This window comes from Nelumbo nucifera, chromosome 5 (assembly GCF_055504915.1).
Source record: "Nelumbo nucifera cultivar China Antique chromosome 5, China Antique-T2T, whole genome shotgun sequence".
Lineage (NCBI taxonomy): Eukaryota > Viridiplantae > Streptophyta > Magnoliopsida > Proteales > Nelumbonaceae > Nelumbo > Nelumbo nucifera.
Genome location: NC_142653.1, coordinates 81,864,351 through 81,883,161, shown reverse-complemented (window position 1 = coordinate 81,883,161; position 18,811 = coordinate 81,864,351). Strand labels below are relative to the sequence as shown.

The 18,811-nt window shown below is 45.8% G+C and overlaps 1 protein-coding gene across 1 annotated transcript; it reads left to right on the top strand.

The window, feature by feature from the left end:
- Nucleotides 1-940: 940 nt before the first annotated feature.
- Nucleotides 941-1,498, top strand: LOC104593995 (uncharacterized). Its single transcript, XM_010254118.1, has one exon. The coding sequence runs from the start codon at nucleotides 941-943 to the stop codon at nucleotides 1,496-1,498; it is 558 nt and encodes a 185-aa protein (XP_010252420.1).
- Nucleotides 1,499-18,811: the final 17,313 nt, after the last annotated feature.

The window sequence follows — 18,811 nt, the reverse complement described above, 5'->3', positions numbered from 1 at the left end:
CGGACAACACAGAAGTGAACAGCACCAACCACGAAGCCACGAGGAAGCAATGCCGTCGTAGAGTGCACCAAACATCAGCAAAGAGCAGCCCCCTGGCAGCAGCAAACAAGACAAGGGAGGAAGTGAGCTTAGTAGCTGCACAACTGGCTCCAGTATTGTAGAGTTGGCCCTCCCCCTAGCACCAGAGATTCTCTTGAACCCAAGGCCACAGGGATTCAAAACACCTTCACTGGAGACGTATGACGGGAAGTCTTACCCCAACGACCATGTCGATAGTTTCTAGTCCTTAATGCTACTCGTCGGACCAAATGAAGCAAGCCTATGTGTGGCCTTTTCGACGACATTCAGGGACACGGCCAGGTCATGGTACAGGAACCTACCATCGAGCTCGACCAAGAGTTGGTCGCAGTTTGTGAACCTGTTCACCATCCATTTCATCACAAGTAAGAAGTGCTCAAACTCTGCAGTGAACTTTCTGAATGTGGTCTAGTGGGAGAACAAGTCGATCAGGAGCTACATCAGGAGGTTCAATGCGGAGTGTTTGCAAGTACCCAACCTCGATCGAGCTGTGCAGTTCACTACAGCCCAGAAGGGAGTTCACCACATCGAATTCTCTTGGCATCTCGGGTTGAACCCTTCAAAGACAATGGAGAAGTTCCCCGATGACACTAACAAGTTCATCTAGGCGGAAGAAGCTCTCAGGTCCAAGTTAGAGCTCTAGCAAGGCGAGAAGAGAAAGAGAGGAGATGAAGGCACTAGCAGCAACAAGCACCGGCGACAGAAGAGCAAGTCACCAAAGAGAAGCAAGTCCCCGCACAAGCGAAGCAAATCTCCGAAGAAGTCACCACCTCGGGGTTCTAGATCAGGTCGGCGATCTAGGACCTCTCCAATCCAAAGGTCTAGCTACACCCCCCTCAATGCAAAATGGGGTGAAATTATGATGGCAATCAAGGATACTGGCTACGTCAAGTGGCTGCCCAAGATGCGAGGAGACTCGACAACCAGAAACCCTAATGTGTACTGTCACTTCCACCGCGACTTTGGGCACAGTTCGGAAGGTTGTTGCAACCTCAAGGACGAGATTGAAGAGCTGATCCGCCGTGGATATCTAAAGCAGTTCATTAAACATGAGGACAGGGAGGTAGCGGACCGAAAAGCCAACCAGCAAAGAGAAGCTCCCGAGCCGAGTATAAGGAATGACCAGCAACCACCTCGGCAACCAATGCCACCAGAGGATAGGCCGATCCACGGGGTGATCAATATGATCACTGGTGGGTCAATCGTTGTGGGGTGCAGCACAAAAATGGGAAAGATGTCAGTTTGGGAGCTCGAGCACGAAGATGAGAACCTGCCAAACCGACCTCGAGTGGAGGAGGCAATTTATTTTACCAAGGATGATGCAAGTGGGATTCAGTATCCGCATGATGACACCCTCATGGTCAAGTTGGTGATTAATGACTTCGAGGTGAAGCAGATACTAGTAGACTCAGGGAGTTAATCACCAACTTGACCATGAGGGTGTTGGTGAACCATGGTCAAGTTGGTGATTAATGACTTCGAGGTGAACCATGATGACGCCTCCAAGAACAGGATGCCCCTTGGCCGAATTACAGTTCCAATTGCAGTAGGAGCATGGCCCAACTCGGTATGCTTCGAGCACACGTTCTTGGTGTTTATGACTCCGTCCCCTTACAACATGATCCTAGGTCGACCCATCTTGCATGCCCTACATGTAGTGGTGTCGACCTATTACTTGTTCATGAAGTTCCCGGCGAGCTATGGAGTAGGGGTAGTACGAGGCGACTAGCTTGAGTCACGCAAGTGCTACGTAGCCGCACTAAAGGGCAAGGCAAAATTGGCGGATGACGTCAAACTAGAGCCAACCCGAGCACATAGAGGAGAGAGTTGCCCTAATGGAGGAGACAATCCAGGTCCTGGTCGCTGATGCCGAGCTGAAGTAGACCCTTCAGATCGGCGCTCATCTAAACGAATCGCTTCGGTCACAACTAGTAAGTTTCTTACTTAATAATTTAGATGTTTTTGCTTGGTCAGCAGCAGAAATGCTCGGCATTGACCTTAGTATAATAACTCACAAACTTAATGTGGATCCCTTAGTCAGGCCAATTAGACAAAGAAAACGGAACCTTGCCCCGGAGCGATGGAGGGTAGTAGATGAGGAGGTCAGGAAGCTCCTTGTAGAAGACTTCGCTAAAGAGGTTTAGTATCTGAGCTAGGTAGCCAACCCTGTGCTCGTGGAAAGTGGCGCATGTGCATCGACTACACTGAGCTCAACAGAGCTTGCTTGAAGGACTGCTTTCCCCTTCCAAGAATAGATCACTTGGTAGAAGTGACCTCGGGGCACGAGTTGCTGAGCTCCATGGATGCTTACTCTGGCTACAACCAGATTAGGATGGACCTAGTCGACTAGGACAAGACCGCATTTTTAACCAAACTAGGGTTGTACTGCTATAAAGTAATGCCCTTCAGATTGAAAAATGTTGGAACGACCTTCCAACGCCTTGTAAATACAATTTTTGAACCCTTGATTGGAAATAAAGTTCAATGTTATGTAGACGACATGGTCATGAAGGGCCGATTTTCAAATTCTTTTCTTAATGATTTAAACTCTGTTTTTCAAATTCTAGGGAAATATAACATGAAGCTCAACCTGAACAAATGTGTCTTCGGGGTCACATCGGACAAATTTCTTGGCTACATAGTGAACCGACGTGGCATCGAGGCCAATCCGGACAAAATAAAGGCCATACTAGACATGAGACCACCCCAGAAAGTAAAGGAAGTACAAAGGTTGACTGGTTGGGTAGCTGCCTTAAACCAGTTTATGTCTAAATCAGCAAGGCAGTGCTTACCCTTTTTCAAGGCAATTAAGAAGAATGACTTTGAATGGTCCGACGAGTGCCAACTCGCGTTTGACAAGCTGAAGAAATACCTAAGTACACTATCGGCTTTAACTTGACTTGAAGTAGGAGACGAGATGAGACTGTACCTCTCTACGAGTGACGAGGTGGTCAACTCGGTACTAATCAGAGAAGTAGACCAGGTCCAATGGCCCGTTCACTATGTAAGAAAAGATTTGCAGGTAGTTGAGGCAAGGTATCCCGACACCAAGAAGTTGGCCTAAGCCTTGGTTATTGCAGCTTGGAAGCTACACCCTTACTTCCAAGCTCACATGAACGTCGTCCTCACCAACAAACCCCTGCGGAACGTCCTACAGAAGCCCAAGGTCTCAAGCAGATTGACGAAGTGGGCCATTGAGTTGAGCGAGTACGACATCCGGTTCAAGCCATGTCCAGATTCAAGCCTAAGTCTTGGCGGACTTCATCGCGGAATGTACATTTAGCATGCCAACCCCTGAGGTGGCTGAGCTAACTAACATGTCAGAGGCTTCAACCAGTGCGGCACCAGTTCCGGTTAGGGAAGTCTCGACCTAGGATGAGGAGCCCTGGATCCTCCACGTTGACGGCTTGTCTAATTAGCGAGAAAGTGGTGCTAGGCTCATACTGTATGGGCCAAGCGAGGTGAAGGTGGAGTACACTCTCTGGTTCGAATTCGAGGCTTTGAACAACGAGACAGAATATGAGGCATTGATAACTAGGCTGCACTTAGCGAAGGAGGTCGATGCGAAGCACATCGTGGTATGCAGTGATTCCTAGCTAGTCATGAACCAGGTAAACAACGAGTATGAGGCTTGGGAACCTATCATGATGGCTTACATGGCTAAGGTGAGGGAACTCCTACCCAACTTCCTTTCTTAGTTCATCCGGCAAGTATCGAGGTCAGAGAATGCCAAGGCCAACGCTCTATCAAAGTTGGCAAGCACGAGAGACAACACGGTGAGGACGATGTACATAGAAGACCTGCCTTGACCTAGCTTTTTTTTTTTGAGGGGGGGGGGAGAAGAGGTCGCTCCTTTGTTGCAAGCAGAACCGAGCTGGGTCGACTCGCTTGTTGATTATTTGCTCCACGAGACCCTACCAATAGACCGTAATGCAGCTTAGAGGGTAGAGCGTCAGTCAGCTTTGTATGTCCTTATCGACGAGTGGCTGTATAGAAGATCCTTCACGCTCCCCTACTTGCATTGCTTGCAGCCCTCAGAAGCAGACCGGGTACTACACGAGATCAACGAAGGTCTCTATAGAGGACACCTAGGGGTTAAGGCTCTCTCTCAAAAAGCGCTAAGGCAAGGGTACCCATAATGAAAGTGGATGCACTTGACCTCGTCAAGAAGTGTGACAATTGCTAGAGGCATGCCAACATCCTTCATCAGCCTGCTGCCGATCTGAAGTACTTAACTAGCCCGTGGCCCTTTGCCCAGTGGGGAATAGATATCCTTGGTCCATTCCCACTGGCAATTGGGCAGAGGAGATTCTTGGTCATGGTAGTGAACTACTTTACGAAGTGGGTGGAAGTTGAGCCATTAGTGACAATCACAACCCAAAACGTGCATAACGTCTTCTAGAAGAACATAGTGTGTCGCTTCGGACTATCCAAGGTCTTGATATCAAACAACAAAAAGCAGTTCGAAGATATCAAGTTCCAAAACTAGTGTGTCAAGATGGGGGTCTAGCAGAACTTCACATAGGTAGCACACCCGCAAGCAAATGGACAGGTTGAAGTGACAAACAGGGCCATCCTCCGCGGACTAAAAGCTTGCTTAGCGTGAGCTAAAGGTTTGTGGGTGGATGAGCTACCTAGTGTCCTTTGGGCCTATAAAACCACCATCAAGATTGCAATAGGCGAGACACCGTTCAATTTGACATACGGCACGGAGGCCGTCATCCCATCAAAGATTGAAATACTGACCCTGCGACTTGAGGCATATGACGAGGAGGCCAACGACGATGAATTATGGACGAACCTCGACTTGATCGAAGAGGTATGTGACTTGGCCTACATCCGAACTACGGTTATCAATAGCGGGTAGCTTGGTATTACAATGCCTGGGGCAAGAAATGCTAGTTCCGAGTTGGCGACCTAGTACTTCGGAAGGTGATGGTACCTGAGCCCGATGTGGGTAAGCTCGGACCAAGCTGGGAAGGATTGTAAAGGGTGAGACGGGTTTTCGGCGAAGGCACGTATGAGCTCGAGACATTGGAAGGGATGAAGGTTCCCCGTGCTTGGAACGTTGACAATTTGAGGAAGTACTACCTATGAGCTTGAGAGTAAGACATCCACAAAATTTATTAAGTCTACAAGACCAGTGAGTTGGTCAGGACTCTCAATGGAGAGTGGACTATGAATCGCTCCCAACACCCAAGGCCCACGGCGTCGAGCTAATAAGTGATCTTGGCGTTAAAATTCGACCCAGTCGCTTCTAAGCATGGGCAATGGACAAACATAACCCACGCCTCATCGGTGCGCAGGCAGGTCGGGCACATACCCTATAGTGTCTGCTCACCTCGGCTCATATTGACCTCGGGTTGTCCCTAACTGTGCCTAGTTCGACAACTCGACACCTCGACACCTCGGAGTAACCTATACTTAGAAAATTTTTGCAATTTCATTGTACACGAAGTGACAAAAAAGAAAGTATTTCATTTCCTTGTAATAAAAAGAAGAGTTCTTGTACAATAAAAAAAAGAGAAGAAAGAGAAAAGGTTCCACTAGACCGAGCTCGGAGGCTCGGTATACATCATGATGTTGAGGGGGGGGGGTCCAAGAAAAGAGGCAAAACATCAGTCTTCATGGGGCTCCTCGCCCCCACCTTCTGCCAAATTCATGGGATCTAGGGTCGGCTCCACCTCCATCACATCAGTAGCTGCAACAGCCTCATCAGTCTCAGTGACCTTGCCGACTATGGAATCCAAGCTTTTCTCCACAGCTCCCTCGTCGAGTCCGTCGTCACTCTCCTCCTCAGAGTCTAGATCTTGGTCAGCTTCTAAGGCCATTTCGTGGGTGACTCCGATGGTGGTGATGGCTCCGAGGTCGAGCTCGGGGAACTCGCGTTTCATCAACCACCTACATAACTTGAAGCCTCCGCGGTAGGTGTCAGAATCAACCTCCTCCATCATCTGATGGTACTCTGACAAACTTTTGTATGTGGCGACTATGGCAGCCCCAACATCCTTGATACCATCGAGAAGAATGGCCTCGCGCTCGGCGTGAGCAACCTTCAGTTCCTCGATCTCTCTCTTCAGCTCCGAGGTCTCCTTTCTTGAGTCCTCAGCTTCCTTCGACAGTTGCAGGTTCAGCTCCTTCGCTGCATGCACCTCGCCCTCTAGCTTTCACGCATGGTTGACAACCTCTGTCATGCGCATTTGGTAATCCATGACTTCAGCCTCGGCGTGACTGATCTTTGCCTTGGCAGCCAATGCCCTCTTTAGATGTTGCTCGGACTGCTAGGCAAGTGAATGGATCATGGAGTTCACCTGCGAAAAAGAAGGATGCAAATTTTTCTAAGTAATGAGAAGAGAAACATGACGAGAAGGCTTCGAAAGGAAGACATACCACTATACAATTACCAATAGCCTTCACCGCGAGTTGGCCGACCGGTAACCCGACGTACTTGGAGATCTCCTTGGCGAAGATCGCGTCCCTGCTCTTAAGAAGACTAGTCCGGGCATTCATGACACTCGAAACCACCTTGAGGCCTTCGTTAGAGGAGCCTACTCCGAGAGTGGCAACCTGAGGTGTGGGAGCTCGGACTGGCTTTGGCTAGTGACGCGGAATCTCCTTGCCTTGGTACTCCTCGACCAAGATGATCACTGGGGGGTCCTCGGTGCCTCTGGGAATGATGGGCTCAGCAAATGTTTCAGCAGCAGGCCTATGCAAAGACTTCTTTCTCTTCTTCCCCTTCTTCATCCTAGAGAAGAGGTTGGTAGCAAGAATGTCCAGCATAATGCTTGCGAGGAAAAAAAGTACCCAGTACCGAAGTGGCGACCTACTCGGGACTCAGCCCAGCTTTAACCAGTTTCTCCTTGGTCAGAAAGTCTTCCAACTTCAAACCGAACTGCACCTAGGAACGAATTTCCTTCCTCGTCTTCCTATCTGACTTAACACCAGGGTCACTAATGGCTGTCCTCCAGTGTGTCGGGAACGGCCAACCCAACAACAGTGACAACGAAGTAATGCCTCTTCAGGCTGGAACCTTGTTAGGGTAATCATGCAGGACTTTGTACTCAGGTCGGGGGGAGATATAATAACTAAGTTTTTCTACCGAAGGGAGGCTGGCGGGATTTTTTCTTGATAGAACAGATCGAACTGAAGATATCTAAGGTCAAAGGTCTACCGTAGTTGTGGAAGAGGAAAATGATCCCTAGAATGGTTCGAACTGAATTGGGATGGAGTTGGTCTATGGCGATGGCGATGTTGAAGAACTTGATGACTTTGATAATGAAAGGGTGGAGTGGGAAGCGTAGCTTGACAACTAATTGCTCTTCAAAGACCACGATCTCGTTGTGATCATGGTCCCAAGGATACCCTTCTAAGGGGATAGTCCAACCATGGTCTTCGGGGAATTTGTAGTTAGCAGCTAGTGCCTAGAGCTTCTCTGCCGTCATGATAGAAGGACCAAAGTGATTTGGCCCCCAAGACCTCGCGCTCTTGTGCTGATGTGTCCACTTCGGATGGGCTGGACCCAGAACTATGTGCCAAAGTGCTTACCTCGGCCCCGGTGGACCCACCACTCGTGTCAAACAAGCTACTAGTGCTGACGCTAGACATTCTGAATTGAAGAAAAAGAAACATACAATGAACGAGGGAAGGCGACTTACCTAAGGGGAATGACCTCGAAGACTAGACAAGAACCACCAACTTGGAGAAATGTGCAAGCTCCAATCTGCAAAAACCAAAACAGGACAAAGCAAAGGGGATACCAAGGCCCCTATTTATAGCCACCGTAGTCGATCCTAAATGGTCCAAATCAACACGATCCGATGGATCTCATGAAAACTGGTTGCACGCCTCCCAAGGCTGAAATCGGTTGAACGCGTGTTTTGACGCCCATGGAGTTTTTAACCTATGTAACGTCCGCACGTCCCCAATACACGATCTAGTTTCGCGATTCAGCCAGACGGGTTATCATGGTTTGACCGCTAGGCTGGACCTCAACCCGGAGAGGTTGATGTATTTGTTTAAATAAAAAAAAATAAATTAAATATCCGGCAGAGTCAATATAACGACTCTAGCCCGTCCAGTGAGGTTGATGTAGGGGCTTGCATTTGCTATTTTTGTTTTTTCCTTTTATTTACTTGGGACTTGGGAGGGTGTTGTCCATGTCCCGGCTCAGGAGAAGCTGCTTTCGAATTTCAGGGTATAGAATTAGAGAGAGTGGAGGGGTTCCTCTCATCAACATTTGGTGAGAACTGAAAACGCGGAAAGTTGTCGAGGCTGGACCATATTGGAACCCAGATACTTGTCCAATAGGAAGAGGGTAGTGTTTTAATTTGCTCAGCTCCCCTGACCAAATTTGCAGATAAGGTCCATAAGGCTTAAACACAGTGTACGTGTGATTTGTGGAAGACCAAATTTGCAGAAGAGGGTAGTGTTATATTCCTTGTTTAAATCTCTATTTATTTTTTTCCTTATCCCCAAACAACTCTCTCTCTCTTCTATTATTTGTGGAGGACCATAGATAGTTAATCTATTCTGACACCGAGGTTTGAAAATTTCAGGTGAATGGTTGGTTGGGTATATCTTTTACTTCTTTTTAATTCAACGCAGAAACTGATCTTTTGACTTTTCAGTGTAAAGTGTAAACACAGTGTACGTGTGAGAAGGGTATATAGCTTATTTATTGTCTTTTTAATCTAAAGAACTGTGTCAAATCTTCTTATTCTATAGCTTATATCAATATTTTTAATTTATTGTGCTAATTGAACTATTATTTGCCTAGAGACCGATTAAAATAATTGAATAGTTACTTCATTAGGATTTAAGGTTCATTTTCCACCAAATTATTTATTTTTAAAAAATTATTAGCTTGGCCAACAACATGATAACCTAGTTAATCAAACCATTGAATCATTTGATGTGTTTAGTAGGGTGATGGAATAGATATTAATTTTCTTTTTTTTTTTATAATTTTTGTATTCCATTTCTATTATTTAACAAACATGATAGTGGTTTCATTACTAAGGCAGTTTTAAATTTTGTATTCCATTTCTGTTATTCATAAAAATTTTTTTTATTTATCATACCTAAAAACCAGTTTTGTTTCCAAGTTGATTTTGAATATATATAAGTTTTTATACTATTAAAATTGTTACTCACGAATTTAATTAGTGAAATTTAATGATGAGAAATAAAAATACATTAAACATATGATTCGATGAGAGAGAATGGAAGTTAACCTTAAATATGAGACTTAATGAGAGAGAATAAAATGAAATAAAAAATAGTATTCAATTTACAATTTATATCTTCATAAGAGAGAGAGAGAGAGAGAGAAAGAAAGTAAATTGTAATTCATCTACAAATAAACATGTACCTCCAAGTGTCTAGAGTAGTTAAATTTGTCCAGCTATATACTCCATGCAATTTCAATTACAACTCATTAAGTTCTCTGATTTATAGATGTCTATTTAGACATGTTGTGAGTTATATAAAAAAACAAACATATTGTGTAGTTATCTAAGAAGCATAAAAGAATTCCATTTTTGTCCTCTTGTACAATCAACAAAATACTTGATTTGCTTTCAAATTCAAATTTGAAAGCATTAAAACAAAGGGGAAAAATACTTCTTATAGATTTTTCAAAAACTCCAGGGCTTTTTAATGATTTTCCCAAAAATAAAAGTCATTAAATTGTAAAGCCCTTTCTTGTCCTACAATTAGACTTGTTTATGGGTCGGGTTTAGGTCGGGCTTTGCCTCTTTATAAACAAAAAATTACTAGGCCCAAGCTCGAGCCCGGCCTAACCATCGGACCTAGATCTTGAGCCCAAGGCCGACCCTATATAACGCCTGACTTTGATAGGTATTTTATAACATATTAATTATATATTATTAATAATATATTATATAATATATAATATATTATACATTTAATATATGTAATACTTTTTTGCTATTAATTTTATTATTATATAATATATTATGTATTATTAACATATATATGTAATTGAAATTTCATGGAGTGTTTAACTAGATGTATTTCTCTTTTAATTAATACTGAACAAAATCATTGTTATTTGATCGTCTTTAAAAGTAGGTTCAATAGTCACTATTCAATGATTTTAAAATGTGGATTTTGAGTATAGCTCCATAATTTTGATTATGGTTTTTGGGTTAGCTTTTCCATTGGCTTATAAGCAGTTTCTGACCAATCTAAAGATGTTTGAAAGGGTCTCATCCGAAATATCCTTTTCAAAAAGTCAAATTTTTTCTAAAAAAAAATTGCCAAATAGGGTTTAAAAATTGATTTATAAGATTATGAGCATCCCAATATCAAGAAACAAAGAAAAATACTTGGGTGCTCCAATTATTCAAGGCATAATTGATAAGAAGGTTTTGAATAACATTACAACTAAAGTTAAGAAAAAAATCTAGGGTTGGAAATTAAAAACTCTTTTTAAAGATGAAAGAGTGATCCTTATCAAATAAGTTTTGAATGTAGTTTTTCTATTTACAAGATGCCAAATGGCCAACCAGTAAGGTCTCTTGGTGGTTATAGCAAAGACACTTGGAATCAAATCCCACCTGCACCTAGGTTGGGGGTTATAATTGGGTTTTGGTAATGGGCCACCCCCGTTGTGTAGCTCCATGGAGCAAATAAATAAATAAACAAAAATGTAAATCCTCTATTTCAAATGATGTTCAAATGGACGTACCCTCAAAAAGATTGATAAAATTCAAAGTCAATTCTTTTGAAACCCAAGAGAAGGCAAAGGAGCAATTGTAGGTAGACCTGTTCATGGGCCGGGCAGCCCGACCTGACCCGTCTTAAATCGGCCTTGGACAAATTTTAAGCCCACAAGTTCAGGCTTGGGCTCTAAAAATCAGGCTTGATTATTTTTCGAGGCAAGCTCAAGCTTTCCCAAATATGCCCGACCCGATAATATTAAATAATAGAAATTTTTTCCTCAAGTTCAAATCTGAAAGCATTAACACAAAAGGGCAAAATTTTTCCAACTAAAATTCCATAAATTTTTAAGGGTTATTCATACTTTTTAAAGTAGTACTAGTAATTAAACACGTGTGTTGCACGTAAAAAATATATTTTTTATATTAATTACTTGAATTTTAGATATATCATAATGTAGATAGAAATTGAAAATTAAAATAAAAAGCAAAAATATGATTAAAAATAAACTTAAATATTTGTAGTGAATGTGCACATGCATTTGCACATGGAAAATTTAAATTACAATAACAATTATTATTTTATTATTATTAATATTATTATTAGTTTTTTTATTCCATTTCCGTCATAAATAAAAAAAATATTTTAACAATTATTTTATTTAATATGTTGAATATATAACATTAGAAATGTTCCCAAATGTTTTCTACAAAATTCTGTTTTTTATTTTGCTGTTCTATTTTTAAATATTTATTATTTAATTATGACATCATGATTTTCTTTGAAAAGTTGAATCATTGACCCACCATCTAGATAAGAAAATACCTTTACTTTCAAATCAGTTTTAAATTATATATTTCATCTACATTATATAAATAATTTTTACTTATCAAACTTAATTTTTATTTGAAATAATTAATATATAATTTTTTATATGTTCTTTTTATAATTAAAGATTTATTATTTAACTTTCATATCATCGATTTAATCCATTGGATTCAAACCACTAACCCACCACTCAAAAAGGAAAATAGTTTGATTTCTAGGTTAACATTAAATTTTGTATTACATTTCTGATGCTGCGCAATCCGGGCACTCCTAACTGGCGGTTGACTGGCTCCTAACTGCTGACGGACGGTACCTGAGAAGAAGACGGTGAAGAATTCCCGGAGGATTTGCCTGGTGGGAATACTCCGATGCTTAAGTTAGAACGCTGGAGAAAGCAGTAAAGAGTGCAAAGGCTAAGAGTGCGAGTCGCGCTAGATCACTGAAGATTCAAGATTAGCTCGAGAGAAAGTTCAAGATATTCAAGATAAGATACTCAAGATATTCGAGAGAGCCCTTTCCCTTCAACTAGGGGGCTCTTAAATATGAGCGTTCTTGTCAAATCAGGCGTAACCGCCACTGGGCCTCTGTCGTAGCCGTTATCTGCCAGGGCTGCACAGGTAACCGTTGTAGAGTACTACCCAATTGGATGAGTGACACGTCCCGGAAGGGCAGACATGCCACCATCTGTTGAGAGACGTGGGTGCAGTCTTGTCGGGCTGGCAGGGACTGTGCCGTCGATCAGGAGACGTGGTGTAGTCTGACGGGTATGATCTTGTCTGATAGAAGCTTCCTGAAAACGCCGTGTCGCTTAGTAGCGAGTTGCCTTGCAGTGAGCTATTCTGTCGCGAGCTACCTTGTAGCGAGGTCCTAGGGGTACTTCGAGGTGATTCCTCTTAAGGTTGCCTTTGGTGAAGTTTTTCCGCCTAAGTATTGGAGCGAGATGGGGTGGACTTGTCTTGGAGTATTCCCTTTCAGTACATTGGGGGTCCTCGAGCTCACCCTATGGCGAGCTGTGACGTAGCGAGCTGTCCTACGGGCTCGTTACTTAGTCGCGGTCAGGCTGTGGTGCTGAGTTGTTACTTGTGCTGAGTAACATCCATGTGTCACCATTTCAAGGGGTCGGGTCAAATCACCCTCCATCAATTGCCCCCCACTCCTCGGGCTACGGGTGCTACCTTAGCGTGAGGAGTTCATGAAGTGTGACGGGTGGATTTGACCCGAATTTCAAACTTGATTGACTGATCGCATTAAATACGCGCGCAGAAGTCAGGGGGTCTCTGGACCTTTTTGAATGCCAAAAAGCGCACCGAAGCGGCTCTTAACTCTGGAAGTCGCATAGACGTGCAGCCAGTCACGTTTTGGTTTCAGAAGATATGCAGTCAGCTCGACTGTGAACCGTCAAATCTGTCTTAATCCGAGTCGTCGTTTCGAGGGAACAGTGGCTATAAATAGGAGGGCCCTAGGCCTCACTTCTTTTACGCTAACTTGCCTTACTTTTGGATTCTGAGGTCGCGTCTTCATCTCGCTACTCGAGCTCTTCTTCTGTTCACACCGTCTTTTCAGTTCATCTCTTTCCTGGTGAGTCTCATCATTTTGTCAGTATGTTTGGGTATTTGTACCACGTCTTTTCCCGGGGTGACGACCAAGATGACGCCCCCCCGAGCTCAGGGGGAGCTTGGGGGCAGGCTATGGAAGCTCGGGAGGCTTATAGCGAAACTGTTTCTACCTCTCGAGGCAGGGAGCCAGATAGCTTTGGTCCCTCCTCCATGTCGATGGAGAGACTTAGGACCTTAGTTCTCCAATTTAACCTCCCTAGAGATCTTTTCTATAGTCTCCCTTCCGGTAACTATCCCTGGGAGCACGGTCCCGATGAGATAGTGATTTTCCAGGAGCAGCTCATCACTGGCCTCCGTCTTCCTCTACACCCTCTAATAGTGGAGGTTTTGAATCACTTCAACGTCACTGTTGACCAGATTCACCCCAACTCCATTCGCAATGTAGTTGGGAATCTCTTTACTTTATGAGTATTGTCTTCCCCTTAACCTTGACATTCTTTCCACCATCCTGTGCATTAAGAATGCTTCTCCCGGAGCGCCTCCAGAAAGGTGTTCCTACTATTTTTCTCCCTGCCGCAGCTTCAAGCTCTTATACGAGCTACCGAACAAGATCCCGACCTGGAAGCGGGACTATTTCATAGTCCGTAACCCCGAAGGGTGGCCCTTCCCAACTCACTAGAGGGCCGCCATCCTGGATTCAGGGGTTGAGTTGGACCCCAAAGTTAGGAAAACGCTGCAGTCCTGGGCAGCAGTTGGCTTCCATTGGTCGGACTACTTGACCAAGGAAAAGCTCACACAGGCTGGCCTGAGCCCGGGTAGGTTACCTTTTAGGTCGCATAGTGCGTTGTAATTTTTTTTTACTAGACTATTACCTTGTGATTTTTGGCAGCCATAATGTCTAGTGTTGACACACACCACATTTTGTCCAGCAACCAGAAGCGTAAGGCAAAGAGGTCGCGTCCTGACTGAGCTTCCACTTCTGGGGGCACTAAGTTCGAGTCTGCTGACCCGGCCTTCACTTCTCCACCACCTGAGGTTCCACCAGTTCCATTCGAGGGAGTTGCCACGGAAGGTGGCACTGAAGAGCCCGAGCTCCCGGCGCAAGGGCAGTTCCCTTCGTCTGGGCCATCCCGCCCCTTCCCCTTCCCGTAGTTCCCTACCGGGAACCGGGAGGGTGTTAATGACTACATCGTGGCTACACGAAAGAGCCGAAGGGCGATTTGCCACGAGGAGGTCGCCAGCTGGGGAGAGATGGACCCCAAGGAGCTCGCCAGGTTTGCCTCCGCTCACTGCATGGTGGTAAGTGTCCTTTCTCTTCTTTCTTTTCTCTCCTTTTCTCTTTTCTGACCTTAGTCTCTTGTTGGCAGGTGAACTCCGCCATCCACGCCATGGTCCTCCAGACCAACATTCACTTCGGCGATGCTCATGCTCAGAGGTCAACCATGCAGAAGCTCCAGGGTGAGCTTGACCGGGCCCGAGGTGAAGTCCTTCAGGCTCAAAAGGGGAGCGAGGCCCAGGAGCTGCTCGTCCGGGACCAGGAGGCGCAGATCTCCCGACTATCTGAGGAGAGTGCTCGCTACCGGGAGGAGTCGTCGAGGGTGGCAGCGGAGATGGAGCTTCTTCGCCAGCAGGTTCGATACCTGGAGTCCACGCTTCAGGACCAAACTCGGAACTTCGACACCATGGTGGAGGCCGAGCGGGCTAAGGCGGTGTGGGACTTTAAGGACTCCTAGGAGTACCACGACCTCCAAGTGGAGTATGGCTTGAGCTCCTACCACTCTGGATTTAAGCTCTGCCGCTGGTTGGTCCGCAAGAAGTTCTTTGGGCTCAATCTCGACGGCATAACAATGAAGGGCCTGGATCTTGAGACGACAGACTTGGCGGAGGAGGAGGAGCCTGACTCTCTGGAGGATGAGGACGAGGTGGTGACGGTGGATCCCTGAGACCGGAGGCTCTTCTGTTTTTTCTTCTCTCAACGAATTCTGGTGGTTCCCGGTTGCTAGAACCCGGTTTTAAAATCTCTTTCTTGGGCGGTTGGGCCCTATTTTACTTTTATTTGTTTTTGTTGAACTCTTCCCGGGCTGTTAAGCCCGATTTTTTATTTACATAAGTTAGTAATGGAATTTTTATCTTTTTCTGCAAAGTATGGTGTGCTCTTTACTTTCTGCCAAAGTGATTTTATCACTTGAGCTATTAGAGCTACATACCCGAAGTAGGATTTTTCGGTGGTTGTTAACCCGAGATGTCCCTTGGTGCTTGAGGTATTTTTATAGTATACCCCGAAGTAGTTACCATGTATGCCCGAACTATATGTTTACAGGTTGTTCCTTGTTGGGTTCAACCAGTATACTGAGACGAGCTACACTTCATAGGGTTCAACCCCGAGCTGCCTACGCCTCTGGTACTTAATACTTTGCCTTTACCAATGAAGCAGTTAAGTCTTCCACAGTGCTGAGGTCTTAGTTTGCTCGGCGTTTTTGCCCTTAGGCTGAGGGGAGTGACTTATAGTCCACTCTTGGAGTTCGCCCATGCCATGGAGGCGACTGGGTCTTATTGCGCCGAGGTCTGCGTTAGCTCGGCATTTTGACCTTTAGGCTCTGAGAGTGACCCGTGGTCTACTTAGTAGTTCGTCCATGCCATAGAGGCGACTGGGTCTTATCGCGCTGATGTCTTTGTTAGCTCGGCATTTTGTCCCTTAGGCTCTGGGAGTGACTCGTGGTCTACTCAGTAGTTATAGGTAATATTGCCTTAAGTTGACAATATTCCATGCCCGAGGTACTTGTTTACCTTCTAGGGTTTCGAGCTCGTATGTTCCTTCCCCGAGCACCCGTTTCACTCGGCAGGGTCCTTCCCAATTCGGTTCGAGCTTGCCAACACCGGGCTCAAGTACCATAACTTTACGAAGGACCAGGTCGCCAACGCGGAGGTTCCGCTTCTTGACCCTAGCGTTATAGTACCGAGCTACTCTTTGCTGGTAGGCTGCGGTCCTGATATATGCAAGGTCCCTTACTTCGTCGAGTAGGTCTAGGTTGGTACATAGCTCGTCTTCATTTGCCTTCTCGTCATACGCTTCTAGTCGTAGCGAGGGAACCTCGATCTTGGCTGGGATGACTGCTTATGTGTCGTAGGTGAGGTTGAAGGGGGTCTCTCCTGTGGCGGTCTTCTCTATGGTTCGGTAAGCCCATAGAACACTGGGTAGCTCGTCTGCCCATAGTTCTTTAGCTCGGTCTAGTCGTGCCTTCAGTTCACGGAGGATGACTTTGTTCGTGACTTCTGCTTGACCGTTTGCTTGAGGGTGTGCGACTGAAGTGAAGTTCTGTCGGATCCCCATGTCTTGGCACCAGTTCTGGAATTTAATGTCCTCAAACTACTTACCGTTATCATAAATCAGTACCTGAGGTAACCCGAAGCGGCACACTATATTTTTCCAAAAGAAGTTTTGTACGTTTCGAGCTGTAATTGTCACGAGAGGTTCAACTTCTACCCACTTGGTGAAATAATCCACTACTACCACTAAGAATTTCCTCTGGCCTGTCGTTGCTGGAAACGGTCCGAGTATATCGATGCCCCATTGTGTGAAAGGCCATGGGCTAGTGAGATACTTGAGGTCAGCAGCGGGCTGATGGTGGATATTGGCGTGCTTCTGGCACTTGTCACACTTTCTGATGAGCTCAATAGCATCTGCTTTCATTGTTGGCCAGTAGTACCCCTGTCGTAGCGCTTTTTGGGTGAAGGCCCTGCCCCCAAGTGTCCGCCGCACAGGCCCTCATGAGTGTCACGGAGCACGAGCTCGGCCTTGGAAGGTCGCAAGCAGCGCAGGTAGGGGAACGTATAGGATCTTTGGTACAGTCGTTCGTCTATCATGACGTATTTGGCCGCTTGACACTCTACCCTTCTGGCAACATTGCGATATACAGGGAGGATCCCGTGTAGTAGGAAGCTCGCAAGCGGGTCAATCCAGCTCTGCTATGCTTGAACGACAGGAGCGACCTCCTTTGCCCCCCCCGAGAATGCTAGGCCGAGGCAGGTTCTCTTTGTACCCGGTTCTCATGGTATTATCACTGGTGCTGGCTAACCGGGATAGGGCGTCGGCCTCAGCATTCTCCGACCTCAGGACTTGCCTGATGAAGTGTAACTGGAAGTTGAGCTGAGCCTCTCTCACTTTGGCTTAGTAGGCAATCATAGTTGGTTCGCGAGTTTCTTATTCGCCTGTAACTTGATTGACCACGAGCTGGGAATTGTTGCAGACGATGATATGCTTGGCTTTCACTTCTTTGGCTAGAGCTAGCCCGACTATCAACGCTTCATACTCTGCTTCATTGTTGGATGTCGCAAATTCGAAGTGTAGGGCGTACTCCAACTTTGTGCCACTTAGGCCATAGAGAACGATTTCGGCTCTACTACCCTGCTGGTTTGAGGAGCCATCTACGTGAAGGATCCAGGGCTCTTCATCCCAGTTTGCACTTGGCCTAACTAGGAGAGATGCCGCACTGGTTTCTACCTCACGGTGCTTGGACTCAACCGGCCTGGGAGCTTCCAGCTCGCCCGAATTGGGGGCCTCGTGCTCAACCAGCCTGGGGACTTCGGAGCTGAAAATGCATTTCGCGACGAAGTCTGCTAAGGCTTGGGCCTTGATAGCAGTTCATGGATTGTATTGGAGGTCATACTCGCTGAGCTCAATGGCCCACTTCGTCAGTCGACCAGAGACCTCGGGCTTGAGTAGAACTTGCCTCAGAGGTTTGTTGGTGAGGACGACAACAGTGTGAGCTTGGAAGTACGGACGGAGCTTTCGGGCTGCGATAACCAGTGCGTAGGCCGGCTTTTCTATCTCTGGATATCTCATCTCTGCTCCCTACAACACCTTACTAACATAGTGGATAGGTCGTTGGACCCGATCTACCTCTTTTATTAGTACCGAGCTGACCACTTCGTCACTTGCCGAGAGGTACAACTCTAAAACATTGCCCTCCTCGGGCTGGGTTAAGACTGGTATGCTAGCGAGGTATTTTTTGAGCTTGTCGAATGTGAGCTAGCAATCTTGGGTCCGTTCAAACCCTTTGCTTTTAATTGCTTTAAAGAAAGGTAGGCAGCGGTCTGCCGACTTGGACATGAAGCGGCTCAGGGCAGCTATTCGGCCATTCAGCCTCTGAACCTCCTTCACTTTTCGGCGTGGTCTCATGTCTAGGATGGCCTTTACTTTGTCCGGGTTAGCCTCAATGCGGCACTAGTTAACGATGTACCCCAGGAACTTACCCAAGGTGACACCAAAGGCACACTTATTCAGGTTCAACTTCATGTTAAATCTATGCAGTATTTCGACGACCATGTCGTCTACATAACACTCTATTTTTCGGCCAATCAATGGCTCGAACAACTTATTTACAAGTCTTTGAAAGGTTGCCCCGGCATTTTTTAACCCAAAGGGCATGACCTTGTAACAATACAGGCCAAGCTCGGTTATGAAGGCAGTATTTTCTTCATCAGCCAGGTCCATCATGATCTGGTTGTAGCCCGAATAGGCATCTAGAAAGCTCAGCAACTCATGCCCCGAGGTTGCATCCACTAGACGGTCGATCCTGAGAAGGGGGAAGCAGTCCTTTGGGAAAGTTCGGTTCAGGTCAGTGTAGTGGACGCACATGCGCCATTTACCATTAGCCTTTTTCACC

Excerpts from the sequence above, each read along its gene's own strand:
- LOC104593995 (XM_010254118.1), top strand. The coding sequence starts at position 941 with ATGGCAATCAAGGATACTGGCTACGTCAAGTGGCTGCCCAAGATGCGA.